Below are 26,743 nucleotides of genomic sequence, written 5' to 3'. Positions count from 1 at the left end.
CAATTATGAAAACCCAAACTGAAAAGTACTCTATAAAATAACTGGCCTATATTACTTGAAAATGTATCATGAGAGAAAGGCTGAGAAAGCCATCTCTGATGAAAGGAAATAGAAGATCTGACAATTAAATGCAACACATAATCCTGAAGCCAAAAAAAACTGTTATAAAGAATACCAACAAGATTTTAATATGGACTCTATGTTAGATAATATATCAATGTTAAATTTTATAAATTTAAAAAATTTACTCTAGCTATTAAGAAAATGTCCTTGTCTTAGGAGATACACAACAAAGTACTGGTAAACAGTCATGATATCTGCAATTCAGTCTCACAAGATTCGGGAAAACATGTAAACACACAGAAAATACATGCTCATAAATTTTTAGCAAGAGGTTAATAACATGTAAATTTGGATGAAAGCATGAGAGATTTCACAATTATCCCCCAATTTTTCTATTAAGTTTAAAATTTTTCAAAATAAAGTTTTTAAACATTATATTCCTGCTATACATACACACATAAAATATATTTTAAAAATGCATACCTAGGAGCCAGATTATCATAAGTATAAGCAACAGACATAAGTCGCTGAATCAAACTGGTTCCTTGGACAAGTACAAGAAACACCTTTAAAACAAAAACATTTTAAAAGATATTTAAATAAGACAAAAGGAAAACCCTCCACAGGTACTCATGATTTAGTTACTAAAGAGATGTGCATTATAAAATTTTAACCCCAAATTCCAAATTATTTCAATATTTATCTATAACATAATAATGTCCTAAGAATTCTTTGAAAATACTGTAAAAATGTCAAGTATTGGAAAACTAGAATTTTATAACCACACTTTAGGCTGGGTATGGTGGCTCACTGTAATTGCTGTAATCCCAGCAATTAGGGAGGCTGAGGCAGGTAGACTGCTTGAGCCCAGAAATTCAAGACTAGCCTGGGCAATGTGGTAAAACTCTGTCTCTACTAAAAATACAAAAATTAGCTGGGGTGGTGCAGGCCTATAATCTCAGCTACTTTAAAGGTTGAGGAGCGAGGAACACCTGAATCTGGGAGGCAGTGGCTTCACTGAACTGAGATTGTACCACTGTACTCCAGCCGGTGCAACAAAATGAGAATCAATTTTTTTTTTTTAAAGAAGAAAAAAAACAAAGGAAAGGAAAGAAAACACATTACTAAAATTTTAGAAATAGAGGCAAAAATAGTCTTTACATTTGATTCTTAGATTCTCTGCATACCACTAAACTGGGGGAAAGAAATATATAACATGTCAGTGGTTTCCTGGGGGCGGGGGGGGGCGGTGATGGTGAAGAATTAAACATTTTTTTAACTTTTTAAGAAAATACATTTTAAAAAATCAAGTAGTAATAGATCCTTCAACCATCCTGAAATAAAAATTTAAAAAGCAATGTAATACACCATGGGTACAGAGCATGAATTCCAGATTCAAAATTCTAAGGTTCAACATTTAGCTTTAGGCTGCATGATCCTAATATATACAGAATTTCTCAGTTCTAGCTCTTCTTTCATATAATGGGAGAAAACAATTCACTAATATAATAATGAATTATTGCATTCCTTCTGCAGGTTGGAAGGCATTCTGTGCATACTTCCTAAGAGACTGTTTCTGTGCTGTAGCAGACAGCTACAGAAAACAAGGTAACACAAGTATATACAATGTGCAAATAAGCAAAAGAAGGAAGCAGCAACTAAATCTGTCCTTGGCAGAACTCAGAAAGCTTCCAGAAAAGTTGATGTTTAGGCTAAATTTTGTAGGTAACTTTCTAAAATGCTATTAAAAAGACCACAAGGAAAAATAATGGTTAACTCTTAGTGTTCTTCCTTACTCTACCTATAGTATATCAACATTAGATAACTCTGTCTTCAGAATTAATGTAACAAAAAATTTTATTTCCATAGATCTTAGATATACATACTAAGCTGTAATTAATTGGTAAATTAACTCATACAAAAAGTATATGATCTACAACGTTTCTAAACCTAAAAAAAAAAAAAATCTAAAACAAAACAAAACAAAAACATTGGCTGGGTGCAGTGGCTCACACCTATAATCCCAGTGCTTTGGGAGGCCGAAGCAGGTGGATCACTTGAGGTCAGGAGTTCGAGATCAGCCTGGCCAACATGGCAAAACGCTCTCTCTACTAAAAATACAAAAATTATCCAGACATGGTGGCATGTGTCTGTAATCCCAGCTACGTGACGGCTGAGTTAGGAGAATCACTCAAACTGGAGAGGCAGAGGTTGCAGTGAGCTAAGATGGTGCCACTGCACTTCAGCTTGGGCGACAAAAGTCAGGCTCCGTCTCAAAAAAAAAAAAAAAAATTGGCATGTGCATAGAAAAAAAACCTCTGAAAAGATAACACTTCAAGATATTAATAGTAGTCACCTATGACTAGGGAAATGTTCATTTGTATATTATGAATTATTTTCAATAAGCTTGTAGTTGCATATTATTTTTAAACACAAACGAATAACCTATAAAACTCCACAAATGTGCACAGGTATTTTACAAATACATTTATGTATATTTATATTATTAAAATCTCGACGAAATCACTAATAAAGATCAATAAACATTGAAATTAGTTAGTGAGTTGATGGAAAGGATCAAAATTAGAACATTACATTGTAACTTGGAAAATTTATTCTGGAAAAAAATGACCAAAGCATTATAGTAATTCAAGGTTACTAAATGGTAGTTTATAACACAGTAAAATGTAGAATACATTTAGATTACATTGTACTCTGCACATATTTAATTTTATTAGATGTAAATGATTTGGAATACCAGAAGAGATCACTTTTCCCATTTAAACCCCAAAATTCCAAAAGTGAAATCTGCTTCAGGTTTCCATTTATACCAGTAGTTTCTACCTTATGTTCATCACAATATTCCTCTGTCAATAACAATTCATTACTTTGATGTCTCTTGGGTACGTATGAGGTGAGGTTCTCAAAAGGTTACAGAATGAGAGCTCCCTAAGATCTCATCTTGATCACTCCCTACTTGCAGTTCACTGATAGGTATCTTGGAAAGGCAAATATGTTATTACATGAACAACAGAATCCACAATCAAAAAGATTTTATTTTTAATGCTGGATGTAATGATTAATACAGTTGACCCTTGAACAACACAGGTGTGAAACTGCCACTCCTAAGACAACAAGATCAACCCCTCACCTTCCTCCTCCTCTACTGCCTAATCAACGTGAAGACCGTGGTGACGAAGACCTTTATGATGACCCACTTCCAACTGATGAATAGTAAATAAATTTTCTTTTCCCTATGATTTTCTTAATATTTTCTTTTCTCTAGCTTACTTTATTCTAAGAATATAGTATATAATATTATTAACATAAAAATATGCATTATCAACTGTTTATGTTATTGGTAAGGCTTCTGGTTAATAGCAGGCTATCAGTAGTTCTGGGAGAATCAAGTTATACACAGACTTCTGACTGTATGGAGGATCAGCATCCTTAACCCCTCCATTTTTCAAGGGCCAATTATATTTTCTTTCATCTCCAAATCCACCCTTTTATACACTTGTTCTATGATGCCAGGGCTAATATATCAAAAACCAAATTCTTTCTTTGCCAGCTGGCTTCCTATTAGATTCTGCCAGCCTGGTAAATACTTCAGCATTTATCTATAAGTATTTACCTAGAAGAGACAGTTGGTTTCAGCCTTAAGCTTTTTTAGGCACTCCTAGCACCAGCTTTTTCAGGTCCCCTCAGAGAATCTTACAGCAAGTGAGCATAACTGCTTTCTCAGAGGCCTAAACCCTGGTTTAACCCTAAATATTACTGCAAGTTTCCAAGTTCCTGATAATCCAACTACTTACCGAATGTTCCTCAAGACCTAAGGGTGGTAAATGGCTCCTTAGCTGGGTTATCTCACCATTCCCTTTTTGCTTTTAAAGCCTTCTAAGACATGCATGTAAAATAGATTCCCTATTTTAAATTTCCTATGTTGAAATACCAACTATAGCTTCTGTTTTCATAAATGCACCCTCAAACCCAAAGTATATAAATTAATGAGTCCAAATAATCAAGTCAATGTCACAGTTAGACATTAAAATGGCACATGATTCATTTCTGCATTCTGGATGATGAAATGAAAAGCATTACTGCTTCATCATCACTACTGCTTTAAAACAATGCCATCAGTTCATCTATTAGGTTAAATCACAGTAATCTAGAACATATTTCTTAAGCATCAGAATTTTCAGTTTATAAAAATAAATGGAATTCATCATTACAATTCAACATTAACTTCTGCACTTTACCTCTGTTAATCGTGGTATATGAAGACCCTTAGCATGATCACCAGCAGCCTTCCTTGATTTGCCAGGCCAGGTTCTTTTCCTATGGCTTTCCGCTATACCAGACCAGGCAAAGACATCATGATAAGCTAAATCCAAATCGGATGGATCTACTGCAAACTGGCATATTAACTTCAGCAAGCAAGCAAGACAGTCTAGCTGCCACTGTAAATGAAAAGAAATTGTCATTTCCCTATTTTCATTAATTTATAATGGACACTATACAGTTTTGAAATTAAAAGTCCAGAAGATAAAAATAATTATAGTTAGTACTTAATCCACGTAGCATAAAATTTTGTTGCTCAAATATTATGGTCAGTAACAATTCAATCTTATAAAGTATCTAGAAATAAAGAGGGTATACAAGATGTATTTAATGAAATGAAAATGATACTTTCATTGCTTTAATGAAGGCATCATAAAAATGTATGCAATAGACAGCTATGAGATTTTTGAAAAAACATACTGCTCATAATTTACAATATTTTTTAAAAATGAAGATGATGACAAGGATATTATTTATCATAAAATTAAGAAACAAAGTATTATTAAAGTATTGTATGTTGTTTCTCGACACAAGTGGCACAACCTCTTAATATTTAGGGACCAAAGCAATTCTTAGTATAATTCTAGAAAATAATTCAACTAAAAATCTTGCACTTTCCATAACCACATTAAAAATAAACATTTCAAAAATTGTTTTAAACACTGTTTGGTATGCATAAAAAATAAAATTTACAACTGACTACAAACAAGCTCAATTAAAAAAATTTAGCATACTTTAAATAAATCAGAATATCATGTATGTCCATGAGTTTTTCAGCTTTTTCTTCAATAGTTTTAACCTCCTGCTCTCCTGATTCCACTGCCAAATATATGCCTATACAAACATACCAGGAAAGAGTACTTCCTTCCTGTAATAATAGCAATACTTTATTACTGACTTGAAAGAATGACAGCAAGATAATTCAGAGAGAGAAAAGTCTTCTTAATAAATTGGTGCTACAAAAACCAAACAGCTGTATGAAGAAGAAAAAAAATGTCAACAATACATATACAAAAGTTAACTCAAAATGTATTGTTATAGATCTAAATATAAAAGAAAACTATAAAATTTACAGAAAACAGAGGAGAAAAGTCTTTTTGACCTTGGAACAAATATTTGTAGAGTGGAAACAAATTTCATTAAAATTAAAATTCCTCCCCTAAAAGATACTATCAGTATGATGAAAAAGTAAGCTACAGGATATATGTGGGGCTTGTCCCCAAACATACATCAGGGAAAGACTTCTCCATAACGCTTTAGGGAAAAGATGGTTTTACAATTACATTTCACAAAAGAAGACAAACACCCAACCAATAAACACATGACATAATGTTAAACATCATTAGATGAGGGAAGGACAAGTGAAACCACCGTGAGATAACATTACTTACTATTCCCACTAGGATAGCTCAAATTTTAAAACCCCGGCCATATCAACTTCTGGCAAAGATGTGGAATAAACGAAATTCTCACATATTGCATGCTACAACTGTTTTTGGAAAACAGTTTGGCAGCTTCTTATAAGGTTATCCTTATAAGTGTAAACTCACCATATAATTTAGCAATTTCATTACTTGGTATTAATCTGAGAGAAAAAACATACATATGCCAAACGATCTGTATGTGAATGTTTATAGAAGCTTTATTTGTAGTAACCCAAACTATAAACCACTCAAATGTCCATCAGCAGGTGAGTAGATAAATGAATTGTGGTATACATATACAATGAACACATTACTCAGCAATAAAAAACAAACCAAATACTGATACACATTTAACAACCTCAAAGAGCATTCTGAAAAAAACAAGCCAGAAACAAAAGAGTACGTACTGTACTGATTCAATTATATGAAATTCCACAAAATGAAAATCTCATCTATTGTAACAGAAAGCAGAAGAAGAAAACCTGATAGCAAAACGGCAGGATGGACCTTCTTAAGTAATGGAAATATTCTTTTATTTATATTAGAGAGTTACGTATTTTTTTCAAAACTCGCCCTTTAAAATGAATGCATTATTTATTACATGTAAAGTATACTGCACAACCTCACATCATATGCAACAATTAACTTAAAATGGACCAAAGACCTAAAAGTACGAGCTAAAACCAGAAACCTCTTAACAGAAAACATAGTCATCAATCTCTGTGACCTGGATTTGGTACTGATTTTGTAGATACAACACCAAAAGCACAAGCACAAAGGAAAACAGAGACACTGGACTTCATCAAAATTAGAAACTTTTGTAAATCACAGGATGCTTCTGAAGAAAGGGGAAAAAAACCATATAATGGGAGAAAATATCTGTAAATCACATGCAATCTAACAAATCAGTATCTGAAATACATAAGGAATTCTGACAAATCAACAAAGACAACCCAATCAAATCAAAACCACAACTAGCTACCACTTTACATAATAGGATACCTTAAATAAAAAAAGACAGTAATGGCCTGGCACAGTGGCTTGCGCCTATAATCCCAGCACTTTAGGAGGCTGAGGCAGGTGGATCACAAAGTCAGGAGATCGAGACCATCCTGGCTAACACGGTGAAACCCTGTCTCTGTAAAAACAAAAAAAATTAGCCAGGCATGATGGTGCATGCCTGTAGTCCCAGTTACTGAGGAAACTATGGCAGGCGTGAACCCCAAAGGCAGAGGTTGCAGTGAACAGAGATCATGCCACTGCATTCCAGCCTGGGCAACAGAGAGATTCAGTCTCAAAAACAAACAAACAAAAAAGATAGTAACAAGTCTTGGAAAGGATATGGAGAAACTGGAACCCTCATATATTGCTGGTAGCAATGTAAAATGGTGAAGCTTTGCTAAATTGGCAACTCCTCAAAAAGCAATTATACAGGACCCAGAAATTGCACTCTATACACAAGACACAAATGTTTGCAACATTATTGATAATAGCCCCGAAGCAGAAACAACGCAAATGTTCACCATCTGATCAATCTTCTGCTCCCTGGAATCAGCTGTGACTGAACGAACATTTCAACAAAGATGTAAGAATGAACGTGTGTGTATATTTATGTGTATGTATATATATATATATATATATATATATATATATATATATATATACATACACACACACACACACACACACACACACACATGCATACATGCTTATGAATGGTCAACAGACACATAAAAAGCTACTAAAGATCCTTAGCACTGGGAAAATGTAAATGTTAGAAATCACAGTAAGATACCACTTAAGTAGTGGTAAGGTATACTACTACTACTAAGAATATGCCCAAAAGAAGTGAAAATGTATTATCTACACATAAACTTGTAAACAAATGCTCACAATACTCAAAGTGTAGAAATAACCCACAAGCCTCTCAACTGGTGAATGGATAAACATCATGTGGTATAATTATAAAAATGAATGAATTGCTGATACTTGCTACTTAACAAGGATGAATCTTGCAAACAGGCTAAGTGAAACAAACCAATCACAAAGGACCAAACATTGTATGGTTCCACTGACAGGAAATGTCCAGAATAGGCAAATCCACAGAAATAAAAAGTAGACTATGATAGTGGTTGTAAAGGGCTAAAGCATTTGGGGGAAGGTTTCTTTTGAGGTGATACAACTGTTCTGGAACTAGATGCTGGTCATGGTAACACAATTTTGTGAATATTGTAAAAACAGTACATTTCAAAGGAGTAAACTGATTGCATGTGAACTATACCTCAAAAAATTTTTAAAGGTATACTTCAAGTAAACTCATTTGAAAAGGGAAAAAAGTTAGTTAAGAAACAAGAACAATCCTGAGCTTAGAAGTATTTTATAATATTAAGAGAGATGCATTATAAACAAGTATCACTCGACCTCAAAGCAATTTGTATCTTAGACATACTTTGCATCTTGGGCAGCATAAAAAGCTACAATAAGTCATGTATTGGCAATAAAATGTTCTTAGCAGTAATGTTTCAGGAAAGTAGCTATAATATCAAGTAAAACAGAGAAAACCTTCAGCACAGGAGTGTCCAATCTTTTGGCTTCCCTGGGCCACACTGGAAGAATAACAACTGTCTTGGCCCACATGTAAAATACACTAATGACAGCTGATGAGCTAAAAAATTTGGACATAAGTGTATGTGATATCAAATCATTAACACCAGGAATTCTAAAAAACAAAAAACAAACAGAAACTGAGAGAATACTTGAATTCAGTGTTTGATATGCGAACCTGATTTGATAGAAGAAAATAGAATGTCTTTACATTAAGCTCGAAAGTGGCCTGTGCAGTTCTGTGTATCATTATGAAGATTTAAATATTCTACAAGCAATTTTATTTTCATATAGTACTTCTTCAAATTCACAGTGGTAAAGTATCATTTTATTTAATTTCCTTCTTTCTTTTTCTTTTTGAGACGGAGCTTCACTCTTGTCACCCACACTGGAGCGCAGTGGTGCAATCTTGGCTCACTGCAACCTCCACTTCCCGGGTTCAAGCGATTCTCCTACCTCAGCCTCCCGAGTAGCTGAGATTACAGGTGCCTGTCACCACGCCCAGTTAATTTTTGTATTTTGGTAGAGATGGGGGTTTCACCATTTTGGCCAGGCTGGTCTTGAACTCCTGACCTCAGGTGATCCACCTGCCTCAGCCTCCCAAAGTGCTGGGATTACAGGCATGAGTTAACTGCACCTGGCAAAATTTTCATTTTTTGTGCAAGTTTACTGAAAAAAAAAAAAAAAAAACTTTTCATTTTGTTCAGGAGCAATACTTTTGTAAAGTACTATAAAAATACAGCACTGATGTCTAATTGCTATAAAAACTGCTAAAGGCTTACTCTCAATTTCTGTATCTATCCCAATGCAAGCCAGTCAACATGGTCTGGAAACACATTTTTTAGTATTACTGCTATAAAGGAAGAAATGGTCAAAACAAAACAAAGTTCTAAAAAAAACCTAAGATATAAACCAAATTTTTAAAAAGCAACCTAACTTCAGCTATATATTAATATATAACCTATCAACCTAAAGGAAACATGTTTACGAACTGGCCACAGTTTAGAGTACTTAATTTTAGCACAAGAATTTTTTAATAAAATTAACATGAAAAACACTTTTTCCATAACTAGTTTATCAAACTCTGTTTTAAAATTCATTTCTGCTATATTCCATACTTTATTATAATGAACTATATGGCAAAAGCTATACTTGCTGATGAAATGGAAGTGTTTCAAATGGGTAACTACTGTAACTAACTGAAACAGTAAATTTCCACTTACCACAGTCCATGATTCCTGCTCTTTAGGCTCTAGAATTCCAGAATTAAAAATTTCTAGTAACTGTTGAAGCCCTCCAGCAGCAACAAACTGTAGGCAATTTTGAAAGTAATAGTAAGAGAAAAGTAGCCGCTACATAATGCAGTAACACTTCTTGATTTAGTAACAATATACGTAAAATATTAAACATCTTTTATTTACACAATTATAACTTAAATTACCAAAATAATTTCTATACAAAATAAGAAGATAAAGTCCTACTTTCAAGAATTTAAGGGTGGGTGCAGGGGCTCATGCCTGTAAACCTTGCACTTTGGGAGGCCAAAGACAGAGGATGACTTGAGGCTAGGACTTTGACACCAGCCTAGGCAACAAAGGAAGACCTCATCTCTACAAAAATAAAAAGATTGGCCAGGTGTGGTGGCTTATGCCTGTAGTTTCAGCTACTAGGGAGGCTGAGGCAGGAGGATCACCTGAACCCAGGAGGTCAAGGCTGCAGTGAGCCATGATCATTCCACTGCAATCTAGCCTGGGTGACAAGGTGAGATGCTGCCTCAAACCAAACAAAATAAACAAAACTTTTAAAAAATATATACTTGAAAGAGGCTATAAACATCTTTATATTCCCCTAGGCATTTAGTCCTAGACACTGGGATGTTCTCACAGTATCTTTTTTTGCTCCCCAGGCTGGAGTACAGTGGTGCAACCTCCACCTCGTGGGTTCAAGTGATTCTCCTGCCTCGGCCATCCAGATAGCTGGGATTACAGGTGCCGTGCTACCACACGCAGCTAATTATTATTTTTTTAGTACAGACAGGGGTTTCGCCATGTTGACCAGGCTGGTCTCAAACTCCTGACCTTGTGGTCCACCTGTCTCAGCCTCCCAACGTGCTGGATCACAGGTGTGAGCCACCACATCTGGCCTCTCACAGTATTTCAATGGAGAAAAATCAGAGCTAAAAATAGGTGTGCCAAGGCATTAAATAATCTCAGATTATTCCAACTTAAAGTAATACATGATTTTAAAACTATTATTTAATAGTATATTAGTTTAAAAACAATGAAGAATTATGGTACCCACTTCTGAAAAACTGGAGATAAATTATTTTTATCAATACATTGAAAAACACATGATCAAACCTTGCAACTCCAGGAATTTTTACTATTTTCCACTTGATCCTCACTTGAATCATCTGAATCTGGATAAAGATCACTGTAACTTCCCTATGAGAAAGGTAACAAAATAAGGAAGAATGGCAGAAGAATTATTCTAGAATGGAAAAGACAATACCTTATAGAATTTCGCTCCAGAGAAAATACAAATATTTAATGATAATAATGGAAACGCAATTACCGTTGACTCTCTCCTTATTCTTCTATTAGGTTTTCCCAGTGCTTCAATAATTTCCAGAGCATACAATAGCTTGTGAGCGCTCTTAATTTTGAGTAGTTCTTTCCAATTAAATCCATCATTACTCTTAAATTAGAAAAACATGTTTCTCAAGCCAACTTACTCAGGGAACACAAAAAAGAAAAACTTTAAACAAACTGACACTACATAAAACCTCAAAATACTATATATACTTTAAAATATATTAAAACATATATGGAGACTAGTTATTAACTGGTACAAATGGTATGCTCAAAACATCAATTATTCATTAAATTTTCTGAAAACAAAACCAATTAAATTAATATATAAACAGCAGCATGGGCAAATAATTATAACTTATTAATCTACCCAGTTGAAAGAAGAAACAAAATTATAGTCTAGTTGAGTGGGTAAACTTCTAAAGATGGTCATGAATTAAATGTCTGTATTTAATACTTACAACTACATATTTAAAAGTCATACAAATATATGAACTCAGGAACACTGCTGTTTTCTAGTGTCAATTCATGAAATAATATAATTCACACTTAATGTGCATCTTTGAAATGCTATTACTAGTGCTACTCTAAGTCATCATTCAGCATTTTCAAGAGCCCATCTTTGGCCGGGTGCGGTGGCTCAAGCCTGTAATCCCAGCACTTTGGGGGGCCGAGGCGGGTGGATCACGAGGTCAAGAGATCGAGACCATCCTGGTCAACATGGTGAAACCCCGTCTCTACTAATGGTGTAAAAAATTAGCTGAACATGGTGGCGTGTGCCTGTAATCCCAGCTACTCCGGAGGCTGAGGCAGGAGAATTGCCTAAACCCAGGAGGCAGAGGTTGCAGTGAGCCAAGATCGCGCCATTGTACTCCAGCCTGGGTAACAAGGGCGAAACTCCGTCTCAAAAAAAAAAAAAAAAAAAAAAAAAAAGAGCCCATCTTCTTGACTTCCAAGTCATATGAGATATTGGACCTCCTACAATCACATGATCATGTTTCAAATCCTAGAATTAGCATAACATTAGGACATCTGTTTTGGCATTCATCCTCTAGGAGTTCTTTTGGACATCTTCTCAAATAAACTATGTATCATACACCTTTTAAAAACAATCTTTAAGCTAGGAGTAGAACCTCATGCCTGTAATCCCAGCACTTTGGGAGGCTGAGATGGGTGGATCATTTGAGGTCAGGAGGTAGAGAAGAACGTGGCCAAAATGGGAAAACCCTGTCTCTAGTAAAAATAGAAAAATCAGCCAGGCATGGTGGCACATGCCTGTGGTCTCAGCTACTGGGGAAAGTCAGGGGAGGATTGCTTGAGTCCTGGTGGCTAAGTCTGCAGTAAGCTGTGATCATGCCACTGTACTCTAACCTAGGTGACAGAGTGAGACCCTATCTCAAAAATAAATAATTAAATGAAAACAATCTTTAATGTTGAAGACTTTAGAAAGATATCCAACACATGTGAGATGATGTCCAGATGGAAATAAATTACCATACAGATATTAAATTTCTTTGCCTCATTTTCCCCAATAGAATCAGTTAACTTGTATAAGCATAGAAAAGAAACACTGATGCACGTCATTTCACCTTGGTTTATTTTCTCTAAACATTACTTTTTGTTACAGAGAACAAAAAGCAATATTCAAAACACAGTGCAATAAGAAAAAACACTAACATAAAATGGCAAACCTCTATTTTATAATTTTAGAAAACATCTTCATCTTCCATTTAGCCTATGATACGTTATTCACCCTCACTAAACAAATGAACATTAAAATGAAGTGGCACTTTTAACCTATTATATGGGTAAAAACTATATTCAGATTTACTGAGGGTATGTCAACAGGCAATCTTCTACACTGTCAATAGGAACATAAACTGGTAACAGCCTCTAGGAGAGTAAAGAGATTCTGTGGGCTCACCTGTTCATCTGAGATATTCTGGAATGCCATCAACATATTAGGACATGTAGGAAGAAGCATCAGTAGCTCCCAGACACGCCTAGAAAGATTTTCCGCATGAAGATGAAGTTCTTCACATCTTAAACTCTACACAAATAAAAACAGCTGCTTTATCAAAACACATCAGAAGAAAAAAGTTTAAGCTCAAATTTTTGCATAAAATCATCACCAAATTTGCTAATATTTTCTAGTCTCACTTTCTGAAAAGTGAGACGAAACATTTGTTATATGACACATGATATTTGAGAAAATACTCAAAGCAGTGTTTTTTCACCTTCCTACTGAATTTTTCTAGAAGAGCCTTCCTCTAAGACTGATCGTGCGCCTCAGGAAACCTTTGAAATAAAACTGAAAACTGAAAACATCTGTTTAAAGTCCATTCTAGCAAATTTCAATATGACTACCACCTATTTCCATTTTGCGGATCACTATTCTAAGCACAACAAAGACTTGGTGAATTCAATCCTTGAACTTCCATTTAGGAAAAGAGTCTGTTTCTCATCTTTTTAATTGGCTTTTCGTCCTTCCAGCTCAGATTATATATAGTCTCCTACAGAAAGCCCTTTCTAGATAAAAGTATTGATTAAAACAGTGTATCTGGATCACGTTAAGTAAATAGTTAATGAATATATAAGTGGGTTCCTAATTTTGCTTTTTTATTTTTATTTTTTGAGACGGAGTTTCGCTCTGTTGCCCAGGCTGGAGCGCAGTGGTGCAATCTCAGCTCACTGCAACCTCCACCTCCTGGGTTCAAGCGATTCTCTCTGGTCTCACCCTCCCGGGTAGCTGAGATTACACGTGCATGCCAACATGCCTGGGTAATTTTTGTATTTTTAGTAGAGATGGAGTTTCACCATGTTAGTCAGGCTGGTCTCAAACTCCTGACCTCGTGATCTGCCTGCCTCGGCCTCCCAAAATGCTGGGATTACAGGCGTGAGCCACTGGGCTTGGCCCAATTTTACTACTCTTAAAAGATTACCAAAGGCTGGGCATGGTAGTTCACGCCTGTAATCCCAGCACTTTGGGAGGCCGAGGCGGGCAGATCACTTGAGGTCAAGTGTTCAAAACCAGCCTGACCCATATGGTGAAACCCCCGTCTCTACTAAAAATACAAAAATTAGCTGGGCGTGGTGGTGGATGCCTATAATCTCAACTACTTGGGATGCTGAGGCAGGAGAATAGCTTGAACCCAGGGGGTAGAGACTACAGTGAGCCGAGATCATGCCACTGCACTCCAGTCTGGGAAACAGAGTAAGACTTCGTATCCAAACAAAACAAAACAGAGAAAATTACCATTTTATTTTATAACATTTTATAATCTACAGTTTTATTCAAGTTACTATATCCTCTCAACAGGAAGACAAAACAAGATTTGTGAAAATCAAACATAGTCACCTCACTATCATCCACTGCCACTTTTCCTGAGGGTGGTTTAAATGATGCAAGCATCTCTAATAAATCAAAAAGAGTAGTTAAATGAGGTTCTTGTAAAAGCAAAAGCATTGGAATGTTGTCCTTCTGAGGGGGTGGGAGGCAAGATGCTGGCAGCTGAACACCTTCCCCTTTCCGTTCTCTCCTTGGTGCACCCAAAGATACAAATACCATCTATTAAAAAAAAAAAAAAAAAAGGAAAAAAAGTTTATGCATATCAAGTTTTTTAGTTTAATAAAACAAATCTGAAGCATAAAATAACTTCACTTAGAATTTTAATATAACAAAGCAATAAGAGCTGTTTTTAAATTAGACCTGTGACTGTTTAACTGATGACTAAAAAGAGATCATTAAAACTCAAACCACTATTTTATATATGTACCTGCATATCCTTAAAACCAAGCTCATGAAGTGCTTTTTCATCATAATCTGTTGTTAACTCATGTCCAGATGAAATCATCCTGACAGGTCCCATGAGGCCTCCTTAAAAACAGCAGAATATGGAAATAATTTGTTTTAAAGAATTAATTTATTTGCTGACAAAAATACATAGTTGTAGCAATGAAGCACACTACATGCAAAGCTTAAATGTAATTCCAACCCTCCAGATTTTAGGTAAAGACAGTAAACTCAATAGATTGGGAATAGTTATTTCTAGAATGCATGAAGTCCTTTTTGCTGCCTACATCTTCAACTTCATTTCCCACCATCTTCCCTACCTCACTAGGTTCAGCCAATTGGCCTCCTTGACCTTTCTTGAAAATACCAAGTATGTTCCCATCTCAAGGACTAAGATTCCTCTCGAGAAATTCAAGATAGTTATTCTCTCACCTCTTTCAAGCCTCTCATCCAATGGGAGCCTTCTCCTTACTACCCAATCTAAAAGCCTCATTTCATCATTAACCCTTTACTCTGCTTTATCTTTCTTTAAAGCACTTATTAATATCTCATGTTTATGAACTGGGAAGGGAAGGGAGGGTGGGGAGAAAGAAGAGAAGGAAGTAAAGAAAAAAGAGAAGGAGAAAGCAAAAATGGAAGGAAAAAGGAAAGAAAAACAGAAACGAAATGAAGAAAGATAAACTCTCAGTTCCACGGGGACAGAGATGTTTTATTGACACATGCATTCCAGGAACTAAAATGGAATAGACATTCAAATTAAGTATTGTATAATGCACAACTTTTTAGGGGAAAAAAATGATTAGAGCCAAAAAATTAAGCAAAATTATATGTTTGATGAAAAATTTAAACTTTAAAAATATTGCTAAACTTCATTCATTTGACGTAGAAAAACTCCAATGAACAGACACTGAACAACTGCTTTCAAGAAAAATGAGTGGGATAAGGCTATTCTTTTCATAATGACACATAACATTTTAAAATTACCTTTCCCTTCACATGAATAAAAAAGGTCTGTGGGAAAATATTTCAAACACAGAGAAGGAACAGGTTTTTCTCCCAAGAAGAGTCATTTTGGCAACTTGTCTTAAGCACAATTGTTTTATAATTAAATTGCTAGTCACTGTGCAGCTAAATCTATGATTCTTTCCCTTCTCATTATTTCTAGCCCTCAATCCTGGCCCTCAAAATGGTTTGATAAACATTCAATCCTATTTTCTTCTAAATTTTCCTACAATTTGTTAACAGGAATATGACATTTTAAACATACCCTAAATATTAGAAAAAGAGGGGTTTATTTCCCCAAACAAGTTATAGATGACTAATTTTCAGTATTCATTCTGTATTATTTAACTAACAATTCCCACACTAAAATCATATTATGCTTTAAATGTTTATATAGCTAATATAAAAATTAAACTTTCTATTATCCTTCTGGGTTTTCCTCTCAGAGCTTTTTTGTAAAGTACCAATTTACTGACCTCCCAGAGCTGCTAATATTGCTTATTCGTACAGGTAACTTCACAATAGCTTCATCAAATTTTAAACAAAATCACACTGGGATTTTAGATATAACATTTAAAAAAATAAATTTACTTAACATCTTCACAATACTTAGTATGGAAACATGCTATTTAAATTTACTCAGCTGTCCACTTATCTCTATTCTCACATTTTACAAAGACTTCACATCTTTTTTTTTTGGAGACAGAGTCTCACTCTGTCACCCAGGCTAAAGTGCAGTGGCACAAACTCAGCTCACTACAACCTCAGCCTCCCAGTTTCAAGCTAATCTTGTGCCTCAGACTCAAGAAGAGCTAGGACTACAGGCGAGCACTATTATGCCTAAGTAATTTTTGTATTTTTAGTAGATATGGGTTTCATTATGTTGGCTAGGCTGGTCTCAAACTCTTGATCTCAAGTTACCGGCCTGCCTTGGTCCCCACAAAGTGCTGGGATTACAGGCATGAGCCACCACGCACGGCCAGATTATTGCAACATTTTAAAATTGCTATTGCATACTTGATTTCTTCAGTGTCCTATCATCATGTTGCTCACAAATTATAATTGAATAATCTAACAGCTATACTATTTCACAGCATATTTTATTTTATTCAACTCATTTTGTATTATACAAAATGAGAAGAAAAGTAAATGCTTATAAAGCAGTATGTTCATTAAGAAAAGCTCCGGCTACTGAATGAACAGAAATTCTGTTTTAAACTTTTAATACTTTGGTAGTTTTGTTTTTTGAGACAGTCTCACTCTGTCGCCCAGGCTGGAGTGCAGTGGCATGGTATTGGAGACTACAGGTGCACAACACCAGGCCCACATAATTTTTATATTTTTAGTAGAGACAGTGTTTTGCAATGTTGGCAGGTTGGTCTTGAACTCCTGGCCTCAAGTGATACTCCCACCTCAGCCTCCCACAGTGCTGGGATTACAGACAAGCACCGCACCTAGCAATATTTTGGTAGATTTTTATTAAATGCCTATTCTATCTTGTTGAGACTATTAAATGTAATGATTATAAATCTCTGCAATATTAAAACACTTAGCCATAATTAGCTGCTACAATAATACAGTGATTTGTGCCTTAATTTATTGGATACTCTAATTAAGCATGCATAAATTTGTTCCAAAAGAGAACTGCAATGGCTAGTGTTTTATTTAGGATAATGGCCCATATGTGATGTGAGACAGGCTTAGATTCTGTGTGTTAACGACAAGTGTTATGGTCTGAATATATGTTTTCCCCAAATTTGTATGGTGAATCCTAATTTCCAAGGCAATGATATTTGAAGGTAGGGCCTTTTGGAGGTTATTAGGTATTAGGCAGAGCCCTCCATCAATGGGAGTGGTGTCTCTACGAAAGAGGCCTAAAGGAGCTTGCCTGGGCCTTCTACTTTGTGAAGACACAGCAATAAAGCACCATCTCACCATCTATGAGAAAGCTGTCACTAGACAGCTGAATCTGCTGGCACCTTGATCTTGGAATTCCCAGGTTCCAGACCATGAGAAATAAATTTCTTTTGTTTGTAAGCTACCCCATTTACGGCATAGCAGGCTGGATAGACAATGACAACATGTTAACGTTGCTTCTCATGGCTGAACTAGATTTTATAATACATTGAGCTGCTTTCTACCTTTTATTACTACCTTTGAGAAGATCTTTTTAACGTAAGAACTGCTTATTCCTTATCAGTTTTTAGAATTTCTACCTTTAAAAAATTAAAATATGAATGTTTCAATACAAAACAAAACCTTAAAAACTCTTGATTTGCTGGAATACGGAACACACATGTAATTTTTCCCCTTTACAATGTACTCAAATAAAACACGTTTTAACAATTTTACAGACACAGGCCAGGTGTGGTGGCTCACACTTGTAATCCCAGCACTTTAGGAGGGCAAGGAGGGCAGATCATGAGGTCAGGAGTTCGAGACCAATCTGGCCTGGTGAAATCCTGTCTCTAATCAAAATACAAAAATTAGCTGGGCGTGGTGGCTTGCACCTATAGTCTCAGCTACTCAGGAGGCTGAGGCAGAAGAATTGCTTGTCAAAACCCAGGAGGCAGAGGCTGCAGTGAGCCAAGATCATGATACTGTACTCCAGCCTGGGCAATACAGCGTCTGTCTCAAAAAAAAAAAAAAAAAAAAAAAAAAAAATTCACAGACATTAACTGACAAGAAAAAAAAAAGAGAGCATACCAACAAAGTTTGCAAGATGATCACTAAATGAACTTGTAATGAACGGCAAGCCCCAAAAAAGATAAATTGCAAAATGATCTAGCATTAAGAGTAAGATCAAAATCTAACCCTCACACATACAAAAGGAAGAAAGAAAAGGAACAGTGCCTCAGAAATCTGCAACACCTTACCAACAGCCTAGAAACAGAAATTAAACAGGTAAGGAGAGAAGAAAGAGAGAAAAAATGAACCAAAATATAATTGGTACCTTTTCTAAGTTTCATAAAAGTTATAAACTCATAGATCTAAGAGGTAAACTAAACCCAGATCTCGAACATAAAGAAAGGCATATTCATAATCAAAATGCTGAAAAATCAATATTAAAGATACATCTTTAAAGCCAACCATGGGGTGGAAAAACAAAAACAAAAACAAAAAAAAACAGGAGGTAAAGGACAAAAAGAAAACCACTGAATCAGGTCACAAACTCTGCAAGCCAAATAATATCAAACAATTCTAAAGTCCTGAAAGAGGAAAAAAATCCTCATGTCCAGTGAATTTGATGTCCAGTGGAAATATCCATCAACAATTAAGGCAAAATAAACATTTTTTTTTTTTTTGAGACGGAGTTTCGCTCTTGTTACCCAGGCTGGAGTGCAATGGCGCGATCTCGGCTCACCGCAACCTCCGCCTCCTGGGTTCAGGCAATTCTCCTGCCTCAGCCTCCTGAGTAGCTGGGATTACAGGCACGTGCCGCCATGCCCAGCTAATTTTTTGTATTTTTAGTAGAGACGGGGTTTCACCATGTTGACCAGGATGGTCTCGATCTCTCGACCTCGTGATCCACCCGCCTCGGCCTCCCAAAGTGCTGGGATTACAGGCTTGAGCCACCGCGCCCGGCCTAAAATAAACATTTTTAAATAAACTTTTTTCTAGACAAAAAACAGCTTGACAAAATTTGTCACCAGAAGACCTAGAGTACAAAGCTTTAAAGGAAGTTTACTAGGAAGAAGGGGGAAAGGTCAGGAAAGTGGGTCACGCCTGTAAATCTAGCACTCTGGGAGGCCAAGATGGAAGGACTGCTTGAGCCCAGGAGTTTGAAACTAGCCTGGGCATCATGGCAAAACCCTGTCTCTACAAAAAATACAAAAATCAGCTGGGCATGGTGGCCGGCACCTGTACTCTGAGCTACTCAGGAAACTGAGGTTGAGGCTGTCGTGAACCATGATCATGCCACTTCACTCCAGCCTGGGGAACAGAGTGAGACCCTGTCTCAAAAAAATAAATAAAATAAAATAACAAAAAGAAAGCTGAAAAAGAAACAAATAGAAACTAAGATCTATGTACAGGAATGAAAAGTGTCAGAAGTGCTAAATATGTGCTAAAAAAGAAAAGAGATGAGACAAATAGAAAATTTAAAAATTACATTAAATTTAAATAATCTAAACAGTAGAAACAGTATGAAAATAAACAAAAAAGCAAAATTAAACAACTAAGAAAAAATGCTAATCTCAAAAAGGTATTTCAACTATAAAAACAGGCCTATTTTTTCAGAGAACAAAAGAGCCCTTAGATATTAAAAGAATAACAAAAATGAAAAACTCAGTAGAAGGACTACAAAATAAAGTTGGTAATATCTCTCAGGAACCTGAGTTACAACTTACAAAAAGGAAACACAAAAAAGATAAATTAGGAAGAGTCCTAGAGATGGAACATCTAGATAATGGATATGCTCTATAAGGAGAGAAAATGATTAAAATAGAAGACAAGAAATCTATGAACCATTTCAGGAAAATTTCTCCAAACTGAAAAATAAAACCCACCAACTGAAAGGGCCCAGTGCTAAATACCTAAATATGTAAATACTGAAGCATCCATCACAATCATTGGATACAGACCTATACTCAGACCAAGAAAACTAAGAAAAAAGTGAAGACTGATTATCTCTGTAAGTAAAAATACTACATGTTAACTGGGCACAGTGGCTCAGGCCTGTAATCCCAGCACTTTCAGAGGCCACAGCGGGCAGACAGCTTGCGCTCAGGAGATCAAGACCAACCTAGGCAACATAGTAAAACCCTCTTTCTACTAAAAATACAAAAAATTAGCCAGGGATAATGGTGCCCACCTATAGCCCCAGCTACTCAGGATGCTCAGGGAGGTGCATCACTTGAATCTGGAGGTTTCAGTGAACCAAGATCGTACCACTGCACTCCAGCCTGGGTGACAAGGGAAGACTGTCAAAACAAACAAACAAACAAAAAAACAACTACATGTAAAAAATATCAGAATTCAGAATGGCTTCAGAATTCAACAGCAACAATGAAATCAAGAAACAATGGAGAAGTTCCTCTAAAATTATGCACCAAAACAACTTCCTACTTAGAATTCTATACCCAACTAATTTATCATTTCAGTATGAAAACATGAGATACCTATTTTTAATGATGCAAGGAATCAAAAACCCCTGTTAATCATTTCTCAAGAAACCACTGAACACAACACTTCACAGTATTCCAGAAAGACACACACAAAGACAACCAATAACGAGAATGGTATGGATAATGGAAACAGAATATCCAACACAGGAGAGAAGGAGAATTACTAGACAGATGACAAAAGATATCACACAATCCCTGCTGTGCACCAAATATGGAGGACAATTAGTAAGATTAGTGTGACCTTAGAGAAATGCATTATTGAGGGTTATCATGACTCAGACCACTATTACCATTGTACTATCTTCTCTATGTTACAAAAGAATGGACAATGAACTTAGCCCAGATTGTTATCTGTAGTTGGACTGTCTTTACCAAGTGCTAGTGGGGTTCCTGCTCTCGCCTCCATGTCCTACTGCTTGAATCAGCAGAGGATATTTATTTCATCCTACAGAAAAAATTCTACTTTGACCTACTCCTGAGAGTTATGGTAGATCATGAAGAGCTTAGAAAAAGAAAATAAAATACAAATTCAATGAAGATATTTCTGTTGGATATTCCATTATTTTTATCGACATTATAGCACTAGGATATGTCTTAACTGTGCTGAGACCTATACTTGAGAACTTTCCTATTGATATCCCCAAATTAGGTTATATAGATTTGTAGGGAAGGTTTATAGCTTGTCATCTTCTGCAATCCTTTATCTAGTAATAGAAATATGTTCCTTTTTCTTAATCCACTATGTTTGTGGTTGCTAACTTGTTTCACAAAACTAAAAAGGAACACATACATGGAGGTAAAACTATATAGAACACTACCAACATAAAAAATTCAAAAATCAAGACAGTGTTAAGGGGAAGTGGAAATGATGTTACTGGGTAGGGACACAATAGTAGCTTCTACTAATATTCTAGTTCCTAATGTGGATGGTAGGTACATGGCTTTTTCACTTTAGTATTTTCATACATTCTACGTACAATACATTTCAACCTAACGAAAGCAGATACGTTTGTATCCAGAAATTCCATAATGAGGTATTTATCCAATACACATGAAATAATGTAGACAAAGATATTGTCACATTGTTTGTAATATCAAAAGAATGAAAATGTCCATTAATAGAGAAAAGGCAAAATAAATCAAGTTATTACTATATAGTGACCTATGCAGATCTCAAGAATGAGGTAACTTACTACATGGACTAATACAAAATGTTTTCTAAGATAATGATATGGACTAATACAAAATGTTTTCTAAGATAATGATATGTCTTACAAGCAAACAGTAAAGATGTAATTCTACCATTTGTATTTTAAATATATATGTATATTAATAGTCTTACATTGTATCCTGGTATCTCTGGAAAGAGATATCAGAAACCGTTAACACCATGTGCCTTAGGAAAAGGGAAACTGGGTGGTTCACAGATGGGGCTAGGAGGTCAACTTTTCCACATTATTTTGTATCAAAAATACTAGTTATTTGATACTTTTAAAAAAACTATGATCTGGCCGGGCGGGGTGGCTCAAGCCTGTAATCCCAGCACTTTGGGAGGCTGAGGCGGGTGGATCACGAGGTCGAGAGATCGAGACCATCCTGGTCAACATGGTGAAACCCCGTCTCTACTAAAAATACAAAAAATTAGCTGGGCATGTTGGCACGTGCCTGTAATCCCAGCTACTCAGGAGGCTGAGGCAGGAGAATTGCTTGAACCCAGGAGGCGGAGGTTGCGGTGAGCCGAGATCGCGCCATTGCACTCCAGCCTGGGCAACAAGAGCGAAACTCCGTCTCAGAAAAAAAAAAAAAAAAAAAAAAAAAAACTATGATCTGATACACTTCACAAAATATATATGATTCACCTTAAGCATTAATATTTGGCTCCTTACTAAAACCTGCCTAAAAATTATCACCCTGCTCACATAGGCAGATTAAGAAGGTCCTAAGAAGCAGCTTTTAAAACTAAGCATTTTTTCTAAATATGTATTCACGCCTGTTATCTCAAACCTTTAAGTAAAAAGTAACAACTTTCATATTTCTTTCAGAGTGTTTCTTTGATTAGCTCATATTCAATGTGCCATGGATCGACACTAAAAATTCACTAGTAGTAACTAACAGTAATGGAGGAATCACATATATATATATATACACACACATATATATGAGGCCTACATGAAAAATTTCTTAAGATACTTTTGGTAGGAAAGGAGAGATGCACAGGTGGGACATGAAGGTATGTTATTTTTATATACGCAGAAAAGTGAATACGAAATATTATGAAAACAGCCCCAAAAAAACCAAAAACAAACAAACAAAAAAAAAACACCCTACTATTGGTATGACTCTTAGCGGTGGATCACTCAGCTCAAGAAAACAAACCAACCAACCACTATTGGGTTAAAGTGGATCAGTATAAAGAAACTTAAATTTATCAATAATCCCCAAACTGCTTATGAAATAAACTTCAAGTTTTTTACAGTCCAATCAAAAGTCTAAAATAGAATTTTCTGAGAAACGAATGAAGACTTTTTTGCATGTAACATCTGAAGCAACTCTTAGCAGCTTCTTACCTAAGAATCAATGGTACCAAAGGGAGGGGAGGATGAAGGGAGCCATGAATATGGATGGTGGACATTCAAAGTAAAGGTTCAAAGTTGCTACTATGGTTTGAATTTTTCTCTGAAAATTCATGTTGAACATTAATCTCCAATGCAACAGATTTTAGACATGGGGTCTTTGCAGAGGCCATGAATGAATTAATGCCATTATAAAAGGGTTTAATGGAGGGCGTCTGTTCCTTTTTTACCCTTCCACCAATGAGAAGGAAGCATTCAAGGTGCCACTTTGAAAGCAAGCCCTCACCAGAGGCTGGTATCTTGATCTTGGACTTCCCATCCTAGGCTCCAAAGCTGTGAAAAATAAATTCTGTTCTTTACAGATTACCTAGTTTGTAGTATTGTTATAGCAACACAAGACAAACCAAGACAGTTGTGATATATGATATAATATGAAGAAATAAAAAAAGAGGGACAGAGAGAAAGAGGAGAAAAAAAGAGAAAGAGAAAAAGAAAGAAGGAAAGGGGGAAGGAAAGGGGAAAGGGAGAAGGGGAAGAGGAGGAAGGAAGAAGAAAAGAGAAAGAAAAGAGAGAGAAAGAGAGAGGGCTGGGCATGGTGGCTCATGCCTGGTATCCTAGCACTCTGGGAGGCAGAGACCAGGAGATCACAAGGTAAGGAGTTCAAGACCAGCCTGGCCAACATGGTGAAACCACACCTCTAGTAAAAATGTAAAAATTAGCTGGGCGTGTTGGAAGGTGCCTCTAATCACAGCTACTCAGGAGGCTGAGGAAAAAAAAGAAAGAGAAAGATACAGAAAGAAAGGGGAGAAAGAGGGAGAGAGAAAGAGGAAGAGAGAAAGAGAGGGAGGGCGGGAGGGAGAAGAGAGGCAGGTAGAAAGTGAGGGGGGAAAGGAGGGGGAGAGAGAAGGAGGGAGAGAGGGAAAGAGAAAGGAAGAGAGAGAGGGAGGGAGAGAGGGAGGGAGGGAGGGAGGGAGGGCATTTGACTTGAAAAGCTTACCAGGAAACTCTCCTTTTCGGTTGCTTTGCCCAAACTCCTGAAGCTGAGCTTGTTGATTTATTTGTTCTTTCTGCAAATTTTCATACCAATGAGTTACTTCAGCCCTAAGATCTGCTACCTGGTCACTAGGATACATTTCAATAGTCATCTGAAATATGAGATGCAACCAATTTAAAAATACAAAAAGAACAGATATTTGACCTGGGAAATGTTAACAACTTGGAAATTAAAACTATCTAAGTACCTTATCAGGAAGTCCAGCTGGCTGGCATACAACCCTTAGCGGCAGAGACTGTTTGTCACTCAGTGCTTTCAAATGACTGCTAATACCAGTGCCTTCAATTTGCCACTGTCTCAGATGATAAGCAAACCTAAAACATGACAAAAAAACAACACATAAAAAGGATACTGCTTTAAACCATTTTAATGTTACAGTAGTTTTTAACATCTTATAGACTGGAAAAGTCCAAAAGAAGTTCTAAGTTCATTCCTATTTATTCTCCAGCAACAAATTTAAGTTCAGATTCATCATACTGAATCAAACCCACATGTGTAATTACAGCTAAGAGCACCTAACAAAATAGTCACTAAGATAAATTACTGAGGAAAAAAAAAATCTCATTAAGGCCAGTTTTTTTTTTTTTTTTTTAAATGAAGAGGGTAGAAATATTAATAGACGCAAAAGGAATTTGAAAAAAAAAAAAAAAACTAATCCAGTAAATAAAATAGTAAGCTGTGATTCTTACATTCAGAAGGAAAAAAGATACTAAGAAGTATTTTTTGGGGACAGAAACATTCTAGTAAATATATACTAGGCCGGACGCGGTGGCTCACGCCTGTAATCCCAGCACTTAGGGAGGCCGAGGCGGGTGGATCACGAGGTCAAGAGATCGAGACCATCCTGGTCAACATAGTGAAACCCCGTCTCTACTAAAAATACAAAAAATTAGCTGGGCATGGTGGCACGTGCCTGTAATCCCAGCTACTTAGGAGGCTGAGGCAGGAGAATTGCCTGAACCCAGGAGGTGGAGGTTGCGGTGAGCCGAGATTGCGCCATTGCACTCCAGCCTGGGTAACAAGAGCGAAACTCCATCTCAAATTAAAAAAAAAAAAAAAAAATATATATATATATATATATATATATATATATATATATATATATACACACAAACACACACACACACACACATTAATTAGTCCAATAGAATTTGAGAGGCAATTCATGGCTGCTAAAATTATAAAGTGAATTACAAAGACTTATATTTCAAAGGAAACAGGCACCTAGCATGATAATCACTAAACATTATAAATTAGTTAGATAAAAATTTTCTAACTAATTTCCAGATGTGGAAGACAGGATCCAAGGTACCTGAATTTAGTTTAAAAAAAAAAAAAAAAAAAAAAAGTCTAAAACTAATTGGCAATTTTGGAATAGAAGGATAAAAAGTGAAGGAATAAATGAACTTGTCTACTTTCCACATGATCCAATGTATAAGCCAAAGAGTAATCTTAAAACACTGTTTCCTGTTACATATTCGAGACCAGGGTTTTTCCATAGTGGTACTACCAACATTTTAAGCCCAAATAATAATTTGTTATCAGAAGGCAAAGGAAGAAGGGTGAAGGAGCTATATGTCATGCTCCAATATTCAGCAGCATCCTACCAGGTATCAGTAACATGCTCCCTTGCCGTGATAATCCTAAATGTCTCCGGACATTACATACTATGTCTTGGGAAACAAAAGCACTTCTGGCTAAGAACCACTGTTTAAGATTATAACTTTATTTCTTTTTAAAAAGAAAACCGCTTAAGACATTATTGTCCTAATATACAAAACACGTAAAACAATTATATTTTCAGTCTTTTCAATCTACAAATGTTAGGCAACTTTCAATTAATAATAGCACTAAGCACATCAAGAACAAAATTTTGCATGAAAAATACCCAGGCAAATTTTTTTAAACTACTGCTTAGTTTTGTGACTACTGTATTCAATTTTATCTATAACCTAGTTATTCTAGCAGTAAAACATTTTTATATAAACATTTTTATATAAACTATTTAACATCAAAATTAACCTCTGACATAAAACATAAATAAAAAAGATATCAAGGACAATTTTTTTTTTCTGCAACTGAATTACAACAAAATTTGTACATCTGAGAAGGAATTTTTGGACTTAATTTCATTAAACTTATAAAACCACCACTGAATCCTCAAAAAACAAA

General features: G+C 35.8%; 1 protein-coding gene across 3 annotated transcripts in view; it reads right to left on the bottom strand.

Annotated features, from left to right (window-relative positions):
- USP34 (ubiquitin specific peptidase 34) overlaps positions 1-26,743 on the bottom strand; it is a 301,960-nt gene that overhangs the window by 101,351 nt on the left and 173,866 nt on the right. For all 3 annotated transcript variants that reach the window (XM_039476272.2, XM_074399446.1, XM_074399451.1), the window contains exons 26-35: positions 24,759-24,885; positions 24,515-24,662; positions 14,800-14,900; positions 14,382-14,591; positions 12,948-13,073; positions 11,007-11,129; positions 10,793-10,876; positions 9,656-9,742; positions 4,323-4,523; positions 547-629 (exon numbers count right to left, since the gene is read on the bottom strand). In XM_039476272.2, coding sequence (XP_039332206.1) covers positions 547-629; positions 4,323-4,523; positions 9,656-9,742; positions 10,793-10,876; positions 11,007-11,129; positions 12,948-13,073; positions 14,382-14,591; positions 14,800-14,900; positions 24,515-24,662; positions 24,759-24,885 — 1,290 coding nt within the window. The remainder of the gene's footprint in view (positions 1-546; positions 630-4,322; positions 4,524-9,655; positions 9,743-10,792; positions 10,877-11,006; positions 11,130-12,947; positions 13,074-14,381; positions 14,592-14,799; positions 14,901-24,514; positions 24,663-24,758; positions 24,886-26,743) is intronic.

Source organism: Saimiri boliviensis, chromosome 1 (assembly GCF_048565385.1).
Source record: "Saimiri boliviensis isolate mSaiBol1 chromosome 1, mSaiBol1.pri, whole genome shotgun sequence".
Classification (NCBI taxonomy): Eukaryota; Metazoa; Chordata; class Mammalia; order Primates; family Cebidae; genus Saimiri; species Saimiri boliviensis.
This window is presented reverse-complemented; position numbering and strand designations above follow the sequence as displayed.